The sequence below is a fragment of the Hemitrygon akajei genome, chromosome 7 (assembly GCF_048418815.1).
Source record: "Hemitrygon akajei chromosome 7, sHemAka1.3, whole genome shotgun sequence".
Taxonomy (NCBI): domain Eukaryota; kingdom Metazoa; phylum Chordata; class Chondrichthyes; order Myliobatiformes; family Dasyatidae; genus Hemitrygon; species Hemitrygon akajei.
In genome coordinates, this window is record NC_133130.1 from 23,024,189 (window position 1) to 23,036,112 (window position 11,924).

At 41.8% G+C, this 11,924-nt stretch overlaps 1 protein-coding gene across 1 annotated transcript in view; it reads left to right on the forward strand.

The window, feature by feature from the left end:
• Positions 1-8,426, forward strand: part of LOC140730289 (inactive phospholipase D5-like) — a 168,183-nt gene extending 159,757 nt beyond the window's left edge. The window contains exon 10 of the mRNA XM_073050499.1: positions 4,258-8,426. Coding sequence (XP_072906600.1) covers positions 4,258-4,484 — 227 coding nt within the window. The 3' untranslated portion in view covers positions 4,485-8,426. The remainder of the gene's footprint in view (positions 1-4,257) is intronic.
• Positions 8,427-11,924: the final 3,498 nt, after the last annotated feature.

Sequence of the window (11,924 nt, forward strand, 5' to 3'; positions counted from 1 at the left end):
TTTAGGTCAGAGGAAGATGTCTTAAAGGGGATTTAAGGGCAAGGTTTTCACCCAGAGAGCAGTTGATATCTGAAACTCACAGCTGGGGGAAATGGATTCAGATATAATGACTCCATTTAGGAGACATTTAGGCACTTACATTGGCAAGGCTTGGAAGGTTACAGACCTAATGAAGACAAATAGGATGAGTGGTAATGGCCAAAAAAGATCAGCAAATATGTGATGGTATAATGAGCCCAGTTTCCGTGCTGTAACTAATTTGCATTCAGTCTTATTATCTGGTACTAATGATGGTATATAAATCTTTTTTTACACTCCCAGTGAGCAGAGCTGAATTAAACAAACTGGTTACATTTGCGTCCAATGTACAAAATTCCTCTGTGAAGAACGGTGGCATAGTGGCTAGTTTGATGCTGTCACAGCTCGGGCATTCCAGAGTTTGCTATTCAATTCCAGCGCCGTTCTGTGAGGAGTCTCTGTGTGCCCAATCCATGGAATGTGTGGGTTTCCTCCGGGTGCTCCAGTTTCCTCCCACAGTCCAAAGACCACGCTGGGTAGGTTAATTGGTCATTGTCAATTGTCCTGTGATTAGGTTAGGGTTAATCAGGGTTGTGGGGTGGCATAGCTCCAAGGGCCAGGAGGGCCTCCTCACACTGTATCACTAAATAAATCTATACAATAGGCATTATGCTTCAAAGAACCAGAAACTAGGGTGTTTCCTTCACTGGGACCTGGGTGGGCTCAGGTGGTTGGTTACTGCTATGGTGGAAATATACTACTAATGTTCTGATTAGGATGTGGAGAGAGGATGATTTTCTTGCCCAATCCAAAAAAATGCTGGCTTAGATGTAAAAAAAAAGTCACATACCTTTCACAATCCCACACTGCAAGATTACCTCTCATTAGCAAAACTACCACTGACAACGTGTCCTTGACGCCTTCCTGGGGTCTTTTGGTTCATGACCCTGACCTGGTGCCAATTGTGGGACCCATGGTGTATCCTGGTTTCCTCTAGAGCAGGGGTTCACAGACCCCTTGCTTAATGGCATTGGTCCATGGCATAAAGAAGGTTGGGAACCCCTGCTGTATAGACAGAGCAGAGTCTGTAGCAGTTGTGTCGTTGAAGACTTTTCCCTCTGGCTCCATCTTCCCTGCTGCCATGGACACTGAAGAGAGAGAGAAGCATTTTCTGAATGTCAGAGTCAAAAGCGACATGTGCAAGGGATATGGCTGGTGCCCTGTCATACCCTCAGCTTTAATTTCCTGCTTTAGTTGGGAGAAGCAGTATCTTCAATCCAGACTTGCACCCAAGATCCAGGCCTTCAATTGTCTGAATGGCATTTAATAAAACATGATGTAGCCTTGATGTTTGTACAGAGGTGGTGAAAACACTGAGAACAATTGTTCTTTCTCTTGTCTTTCTCTGCAGTGAAGTTGATTACAGTTTATTCATTCACCTTTCGGTTCACTGATATCACTGGTCAACAAAGATTTTGCTTCTTAAATACTTTTGCATGGATCTTATAGATTTCTGGCTGCTGATCATGAAAATCACCATGAAATTTCCCCATCATGCGCCTTTTTTTTTCAAAAATCACCTATAATTGTTATTTCAATTAACCATTCAAGTCAGAATAACTGATGCCAAGATTAAGAAAGGTATTTTCGTTGGTCCACATATCAAACGTTGATGACAGGCAATTCAAAGAACTTCTAGTGGGACCGGAGAAAATTGCATGGAAAGCACTGAAGGGTGTTGTTGAAAATATTCTTGGCAACTACAGAGCACCAAACTACATGCAGCAGGTTGACAATAAGCAAACAGAACCATGAAGTGCAACATGTCACCAAAGATTCATTTTCTACATTCCCATTTAGACAGTTTCCCTGCAAATCTCAGCACTGTCAGTGACGAGCACGGTGAAAGGTTTCACCAGGACATTGCAGTCATGGAGAAACTGTATCAGGGCAACTGGAATCCATCAACGCTGGCTGATTATTGTTGGACACTTAAGCAAAAAGCAGCAGACACAGAGTACAAATGAAAATCATCAACAAAACATATTTAACTTAGTTGAACTATTGCTAAACATCAGCACTATTATGTAATTAAACATCTTATGTTCAATAAAAGTTAATTTCTTGCTTCTCCAAATTCCCACGCGATACTTGCATCATACACTGGGATGCTGTCTACAGTTCCCCTTACTTGAAGACTGAAATTGCTAGTAACCTTGCCCTTGTTGATCAGCATGCACCTGGACTTCCTGGCCTTGAAAGTCATCCTAGCCCAGGTGGCGACGTTGTCCAGGGTTCGCAATACCCATCTTGCTTGGACATGGTTACTGTGATGTCATCCATGAACAACTGTCCTGCAGGTTGTCGAATGCTGGGCTCCAACACCGGCCTTGGGTTACGTCTGCTGCTGCAGATATGAGGAGGTTCATACCCATGCCAAACAAGATGGGGGAGATGGGACAGCCGGTTGGAAACCTCTTTTGGAGGTATTCCCACCTGGTTATAAAGTGGGCTGAAGTGAAGCGTAGCTTGATTCCTCCTAGGCAGCCGGTGATCATGTCTTATGTTACTGGCGGGACAAGGTAGTGGTCTAGGTCAACCTAGAAGAGGACTTGTGGAATTGATCTGTAGGCATTGGCTAGGTCTAACGAGACAACTGTTAGGTCACCTTTCTTCTGCCTGGCCTTGTGGATCAATTGGCTGATTATAGAGGTGTGTTCCAAATTCTCATGTGATAAGTAGTCTGAAATTATATTTGTGTTCAACTTCAAGCTGTCTGTCATAAACAAAAAAAATTATGAAGAAGGAACACTTAGCAAAAACTTGTTGTCCATGAAACATGGGCTGCACTTTATACATTGGAATCTAAGCGTCTTTAGTTAGCGATCAGTAAACTGAAGACTTATACTGAATTTGTCAAAGTCACGTTACCGACAATTATTTACTATTGAACAAAAGCACTGTTAAATAACTGGAGTTAACCCTTCAGATTCACACAGGTGATGCCACAATTAGAAGTAGAGGTCATAGGTTAAGGGTAAAAGGCAAAATCTTTAAGGGGAATACGAGGGGGAATTTCTTCTCTCAAAAGGTGGTGAGATTGTAGAATAAGCTGCCAGCAGAAGTGGTGGATGTGGGTTCAGTTTCAACATTTAAGAGAAGTTTGGATGGGTTCATGGATGGGAGAGATATGGAGGGCTATGGTCCAGGTGCGAGTCGATGGGAAGAGGCAGAATGATTGTTTGGCACAGGTTAGCTGAGGCAAACGGCCTGTTTCTCTGCCTTAGTACTGTAAGACCAGTAAAAATGATCAAGTATGATAGGCTTTCAGATATAAAGCAAACACTTAATGGCATAAGAACCCACAAAATATATTTAGCTGTGACTCCTGGCAGAGTTTATAAATTCAGCAGAGCAGTGAATGCAGTGGTGTGTGTGGCAAGTGGATATTCAGCTTTGACATCATATTCTGTAGTAATTTAATGCATTTTGTGTTGGGTGGCATCCTATTGCCAATTGTTTTGATTTGTACCACTGAAAAATGTGTCTCATACAAAGCAATGTTATTATTTACAACTGCATGGTGTTAGGATGAAAGTATGGCACAGTCATACAGGAGCATTTGATGTCCCTGGGCCTTTGCTCTGTGGAACCACCTCCTCAAGGGCAACTAGGGATGGGCAATAAATGCCTGCTTAGCTGGTGATGCCCATGTCCCATAAATGAATAAAAAAACTTAGAAGAATGAAGAGAGGTCTCAATGAAATCTATTGAATGTTGAAAGGCCTGGATGGAGAGGATGTTGCCTATAGTGGGAGATAAGGTGGAATGACTTTGGTCAGAGGGTGGTGAACCTGTGGAATTCATTGCCAAAGACATCTGGGGAGGCCAAGTCATTGGGTATACTTAAAGCTGAGGTTGATAGGTTCTTGATTAGTCGAGGTGTCACAGATTACGAGAGGAATGCAGGAGAATGGGGTTGAGAAGGATAATAAATCAGACATGATGAAATGGTGGAGTAGAGTCGAAGGGCTGAATGGCCTCACTCTGCTCCTACATCTTATGGTTTTATGATCCTTTGGGTCTTTGACAGTGCTTTGACATAGTTATTAATTGTGAAACGCTTGATTGAAGAGTGGATTATTAAGTGATTATTTTGATTGACGGATGATTTAATAACTGGGCTGTGGATTGGTAAATAGGATCATTAACCAAGGCTTCTCTTGTACTGCTTTACAGGTACCTCTGACTGGGTTGGGAATGACTATATGAAAAATACCGGGGTGAGCCTGGTCATTGAACACAAACGGAGCAGATGGCTAAAGGACCCAACATCAGTTCACGAGGAACTTCAAGCACTGTTTGAGAGAGACTGGAATTCCAAATATGCCCAACGTTTGGAAATAAATACCTTTCTGGAATGCCTGAACCTTAAAAAAATATCAACACAAAACATCTTAATTTAGCCTGGAGGACTAATAACCAGTTTATTTGAGGAAGAGACAGTGGAGTGTAAGGCACGCAGGAAGTAAAAAGGGGGAAGATAGAATCCAGGAGGTTGAGAATTGGGTAAGGAGAAACAGTTTATCAAATCTACTTCCAAATTGACTGGACTTTATTAAACTCCAATAATCTGGCATTTTGCTGTTTCTGGACTGGCGGATTTTATGAACTATTGGATACAGTTAATACACCAACACGTTTCATTCATTGTTTTTAGACATTACACAGTATTATAATGAATTTTCCGGTAAACATGGGAAGTTTAAAGGGAAATCAGAAACCTGAGTGAGGAAACATCACCCTCTGGGATAATGTTGAACCATTGGGATTTCTGTATAGTGAGATAGTGGATCATCAGAACTTTACTGTAATAACGTAAAAGTAGACTTCCAGTGGTCTGGATAACCTCTCTATGTGACCAGAGAGGAATGACTTAGTTACGTGGGTTTAATATAAGTTAACTGAGTTGAAATCTTATTGAACAATTGACATGAGGCATTCACTCTTGGGCCAAATGGCCTAATTCTGCTCCTATGTCTAATGGCATTCCTACATTTATAACTGGGCATCCTGTTTTCATCAGATTTATGTCCATGTAATTAACACTACACAGCACAATGTCAACTCAAACAGACCGAAACTGAAGCTTTCTGGATATAATCATTTGTGAATAGATGCTCCATCTTTACAGATGTGGCCATCTTTTTATTCCTCTCTCTGTATGTGATGTAGTACTTATAGCTAATTCTCCTATACTGGGCTGGCTGCTAAGTAGGATAATGCTCCAGTTATTATTCATTGCACAGAGTAGTACCTCCAGTTATACCCCAAGTAGAAAAAAGCTCTCTAATAAATACCTGCTAAATAAAATAGCAGTCCTATTATCAATTGCTTGTAGAACACAACGTCAACCCATTTTCCAATGTTCTCCAACTTTTTTCCTTCACTTGTTTTATGGCATTCAGTTTTGGTCACCCCGCCATAGAGAGGGCACAGAAGGGCTAACATGAGAGGGCACAGTTTTAAGGTGCTTGAAAGCAGGTACAGAGGAGATGTCAGGGGTAAGTTTTTTACGCAGAGTGGTGAGTGCGTGGAATGGGGTGACGATGGTGGAGGAGGATACGATAGGGTCTTTTAAGAGACTCCTGGATAGGTACATGGAGCTTAGAACAATAGAGGGCAATGGGTAACCCTAGGTAATTTCTGAAGTAAGTGCATATTCAGCACAGCTTTGTGGGCCAAAGGGCCTGTATTGTGCTGTAGGTTTTCAATGTTTCTATGGCTGTAATGCCCTGTAGATTACAGCCTGTAATGCGCTGTAGATTTCTGTGTTCTAACATTGTGAGCCAGACAGCCTGTCCTGTGCTGTACTATTCTATGGTCAATATTTTTGATCGGATTGGATTATCAGGAACATCATCAGTATTGTAGCTAGCATAGGAGGTCAAAGCTCCACCCAAATGCAAGGAACTTATTTGTCCATTTTATTAAGGCACCATTAAGATATGAAGGTATTTCTGAAGCTAGTGCACTCCTCACGTCAGAGGGACTATCTCCAGGTGTTTGGGCCATGAGCTACCCACAGATCCCATTCCCACCCCAGCACTGTTTACAGCAGACATGACTCACTGCTCCCACTTCTCCCTTGCACTTCAGTAAAACCAAACAGTGTCTGTTCGACAGTGTTATCAGAATAAGTTGGAAGTAGCAGCCAGGCAGTACAACACAGTTGAAACTGGACCTCGCTGTGTAGGGTCTCCTCCCAAGTTGTATAATGGTGAATTCTGAGTTCACGATCAATAGATATTGTGCCGTAAGTTTCTTATAAATATCTTGGAGAAACTGACTGCACTTTCGATGCCTCCAGTTCACCCATTTCCAGGTACAAACACAGGAAGACCCCATGTATGTACTGTTAGTGATTAGGGAGGCCAATGCAATATTGGCCTTTGTGGAGAAGGGGATGGAGTATATGCACTCAGTGACCACTTTATCAGGTACCTCCTGTATCTAATAAAGTGGTCACTGAGTTTATGTTCATGGTCTTCTGCTGTTGCCCATCCACTTCAAGGTTCAACATGTTGTGCATTCAGAGATGCTGTTCTGCACATCACTGTTGTAACACGTGGTTATTTGAGGAATTGTCTCCTTCCTGTCAGCCTGAACCAGTCTGGCCATTCTCCTCTGACCTCTCTCATTAACAAGGCGTTTTCACCCACAGACTGCCACTCACTGTATGTTTTTATTTTTCACACCATTCTCTGTAAACCCTAGAGACTGTGTGCATGAATGTCCCAGCAGGTCAGCAGTTTCTGAGGTACTCAAACCTCCCCATCTGGCACCAACAATTATTTCATGGTCAAAGTAACCAATCACATCTCTTCCCAATCTGATGTTTGCTCTGAACAACAACTGAACCTCTTGACCATGTCTGCATGCTTTTATGTACGATTGGCTGATTAGATATTTGTATTAACAAGCCTAATAATGTGGCTTCTGAGTTTAGATAGCAATACCTACGACCATTGTGGCTGCAGAGTAGATCATTATGAAAGCACAACCAGAAAATGCAGCCAGCTTTGGTAAGCACACAAAACATGCTGGAGGAACTTAGCAGGTCTCCTGGATCAAAAAACATTTACTTCAGAGACAGTGCAGAGATGATTCACCAGTTTGGGTTTTGGATGAATGGCTTGATGTCCTGATGAGGAGTTTCGGCCTGAAACATCAACTGTTTATTTCCCTCCACAGATGCTGCCTGGCCTGCAGAGTTCTTCCAGCATTTTATGTATGTTGCTGTCAGAAGAGAGGCAATCTTACTGAAAGAACCAAGGTTCTGAGGGAAATTGACAGTGTAGATGCTGAAAGGATATTCGCCCTGGTGGGGGTAAAAATAGGAGAATCATTCAGAATTAGGGGTCATCTATTTCAGATGGAAATGAAGCCTGTTCCTCTCTCATAGTACCCTGTGAATCTTTGGAATTCTCTACCTGAGAGAGCGCTTGAGGTTATATCAGTGAATATACTCAAGACTGAGAAATGTTTGGTCTAAAGGAGGGGTAAAGATTTATGAGGAACTAGGCAGGAAAGTAGAGCTGTGGGCCAAGTTCCAAGCAGCCCTAACACATAGTTGAGTGGCAGAGGAGGTTGGAGGCGCTGTGACCTACTCCTGCCGCTTCTGTTCCTAACGAGGACCTATGATACTGTAGAAGCTGCAATCCAGAGCAGAAGAAAATCTGTGAGGGACCTCAGCGGGCTGAGTCACATCTGTGGAGGCAGCGGGACGATCGACATTATGGATTGAGACTGTGCATCAGGACTAACATCGTATCCTTCACCCCCACAGATGCTGCTGAGCCCACTGTGTTCCTCCAGCGGTTTCTGTCCTTGTTTTAGAGTTAACTTAAACCTAACTCTAAGGTGGCAACAGTTTAAAACCATGAACCATAAATACTGTGAGTGTACAACCAGCTGATGAACTGCTGCACCCCCCCCCCCAAAAAAGGGCAAAATTTAAACATTATTTTTGCTGGATGCATGCTGCATATGGCTTGAATTTCTTGGTTTTTTTTATAGTTCTGTTCAAGGTCGTTTAGTTGGAAAATTTTGAGTAGAATTTTAGTTATATGCATCAATTTTCAGTTTGTATCAAAATTGCTTATGATGGTAAATCACAACTATTCATGTCTGCCCATATTGTTATTTTTCTCCCTGTACCCACTGGCCAGTGCATTTCATGAAGTGTTCATAAACAGACTTATATGTACCGTTGGTTGGTATCCATGCACACAGTATCCATACTTTCAAAACCACATTCTGAAAACAAAATGCATGGTTGTTGTTACCAAATATATACCAACATAGAATCCTATTAATGTAAAAAAAATAAAAATTGATATTTTTAAGTATGCTTTTGGAAGTTTTTTTTTGGTTTTTAGTTGAACAGCCAAAAGATTCAAGCCTTAAACACCTAAGTATTTATGTGGAAAATCATCTTGAACTTTGTTGCTCTTTCTTTCTGGCTCCAGCTCCTGTTTTTACTGTTTTAGGAACAGCTACTTGTTAGGCTCTGTTGAAGTCATGAATTACAGAGTCACAGAATAGTTAGGATGTAGAAGGTGAACACTATGCTTGCTCCTGGTGGAGGAGGCTTTTCCCTTCTTCTTGGTGCCCTTAGATCCCCGTGGAACGAAGGCCGTTGATGACCTCCCATCTCCATTGTCCAAAGTCGATGGTCTGGTTGGAGTTGATCAATGTTTCTGTAATTCATTATATCCGTTGTGCAGGGGATTGGTCTGTACAGCTTCACCAGAGTCTTGTTGGCTGGCCATTTCCTCCTCTCGTGACGGATGCATAGGGTTTAACTTAGAGAGGCATACCCCTTCTCTTTCCCTGTTATTTGCTTACAAATTATTCACTCCCATGAGTCTATCCAATTCCATGAACACCAACTCTGTTTTCATGGTCCTTATGTGATGAATTCCATGCCTGAGGAAAAAAATGTTTCTCCTTAGCTCCCCAGAAAATTCAATCAGTGTTCCAATCATCTGGCAATGTCAACAGCTTCTGTTTCTGTCCGCATTTTAAGCTAGTCCTGGAAACCAGAGCCGTGTCGGTCAATTTCCCAATGGGGGCCCTAAACCCACTCTAGTCCCAGCGTAACCTGTTCAAGACACTAACACCTACATTAGACAATCTCCAAGAAAGCCTGAGAGGTTACCCAACATGATATGGGGTCAGAATCAGATTTATTATCACTGACATATGTTGTGAAATTTGTTGTTCCGTGGCAGCAGTACAGTGCAATGCATAAAATATAGTATAAGAAATATATTAAAACATTAAGTAGTGCAGAGAGAGCAAGACATAGCGAAGCAGTGTTCATGGGTTCACTGCCCATTCAGAAATCCAATAGTGGAGGGGAGGAAGCTGTGCCTAAAATGCTGAGTGTATGTCTTCAGGCTCCTGTACCTCCTCCCTGGTGGTAGCAATGAGAAAAGTCTATACCCTGGGTGATAGGGGTTCTTAATGATGGAAGCTGCTTTTTTGAGGCATCATCTTTTGAAGATGTCCTCAATTCAGGGGAAGCTAGTGCCCATGATGGAACTGGTTGAGTTCACAACCCTCTGCAGCTTTTTCCAATCCTGTGCAGTGGCCCCTCCATACCAGATGGTGATGCAACTGGTTAGAATGCTCTTCACGGATCCTGTATATTGCAGGTGGCCTTAGACTGTGATATTGATCCCAGTTGCCACACTTGGGGTCTCATTCTCTAGAACAACATATGGACCAATTTCAACTCTGAGACAATTTCTGACAATTTCTTACCACCCTCTTCCCTCAGCGTCCATAAGTTGAAGATGACCTCCTGAACTCTGCCACGACCATCCCAAGTCGAAAACTGCATAACCAGTAAAAAAATTTTTGGATCTTCCATTGATTGAACTAATCACATTATGTGATAGTGACTGTGTGTTACACTCCAGCTAAAAATTAGTTTCCAGATAAGTCAGTGGAATCTAATTTTGAAACCAGAATGTCATGCACAACTACTACAGTACAGGGGGTTGAGAATGAACTTCTCCCATTTTCATCATGGTGCTTTCTGCAAATTCTTCACAAGCCACTCTGCCACTAATCTTAGTATCACCAGAAAACTTGAATGCATCATGCTTGGTCCCCTCATCAAAGCTATTGATGTATATTGTGAGAAAATCTCAGATTCTAGTACCATTTACCTATCACAATCCACCACTAACAGTCTCCCAAAAAAGGCCCGTTTATTTTGTCTTTCTTTATGAAAGCGTCCTCACCTGCCCCAGTATATGACTCCCATAACATATTCCTAACTTTGTTTAACAGGACCTTAAACACCATTTGATATCAGCCTCCTAAAAGTACAAGTACACCCCATTAATCTGTCCCCCCTCCTTATCTACAATCTCAAAAAGCTCCCAAGAGAAATTTCAATGTGATTCATGGTGACCCTGCCCATTCTTATTATCTCAAGTTATCTGAAGACTTGGGGGAATAGGGCGGAGATGAGGAGAAATTGCTTTTCCCAGAGTATCTGTGGAATTCTCAGCTCAGGGAAGCAGTTGAGGCTGTCTTATTAAATGTATTTCAGGCACAATTAGCTAGATTTTTGCATAGCGGGGAATTATGTGTTATGTTTAAGCCTTAATTAAAGCAAATAGGTATAGCTTAGTCCACGGCCAGATCAGCCATGATCTTATTGAATGGTGGAGCAGACTCGATGAGCCAGAGGCCAACTCCTGCTCCTATTTCTTATGGTTTTTATATTCCAAAACACCTGCTGCAACTTCCTTAATAATAGACTCCGGCATATTTTCTACCACTGACATTGGGCTAACTGGTTTCTAGTTCCCTATTGTTTGTTGCCTGTTATTAAGTAATAAGATTACATGTTCCAGCCTATGGTGATAGCTGTTGCATCCATGGAATTTTAGAAGATGACAACCACTGTGTCCACCGTCTGCATAGCTTGCCCAGCAGTCTTTGCATTTTCTCTTACAATTTCAGCTTTGATGCATTTGAGGTTTGTTTCTGTTGTTCTAGAAAAATCGTAATGATTAAAAACAGTATTTACATTCAGCATTTGAACAGACCCATTAAGTACCACTGGATGCACTATTTGCACTCTCCCCAAAAACATTGCCTCCTTTAGCCTGTCTATTTGATCTCTAGTGTCAATCAGCATTCTTGTTAGTGCTGTGAGTCCATTAGATGTTGATCATTGAAAGAGATAGACTTTGGTTAATTATCCTATCCATGTTTTGGGTCAGATTGCTGCTGGGGTTCCCAACCTGGAGTCCACAGATGCCTTGCTTAATGGTATTAGGCCATTGCATTAAAAAATTTGGTGACTCTTGGACTGCTGGTATTAGGGCGAGTGCTCATTATGAATTCCTCTCTGTGATCACACGGATCATAATAACAAGTGTGTTCCAGATAAGTAGAGACAAATATAAAGCCATTGACAAAAAAACAGTATTTGAAAATGGCTATCCAGATGATCTGATTCACTGTACTTGTAAGTATGAGATAGGATTACAGAACAGAAACTGGCCAATCAGAATTTGCTCCTGTTCTTACTTCCCCACCCCCACCCCCAATAACTTTACCTTTACATATCTAACTTTTCCTTAAAGTATCAATGCAACATGCCTCAACTAATTCTGTCAATATCAAAGTGTTGTTGCAGTTAATACTCCATAGCTCTTCTTTCCTATTGATGTCAAAGCCAGGCAAAATTGGGCAGGGTGTATAATGGATGGCTTATCCAATACTATCAAGCACACAGAGGAGGAACTACCCAAGTCAGTCTGTACTTTATTCAATTATCTTAAAAGTCTCTGTAAAGGGCTCCAGGACAGATGTCT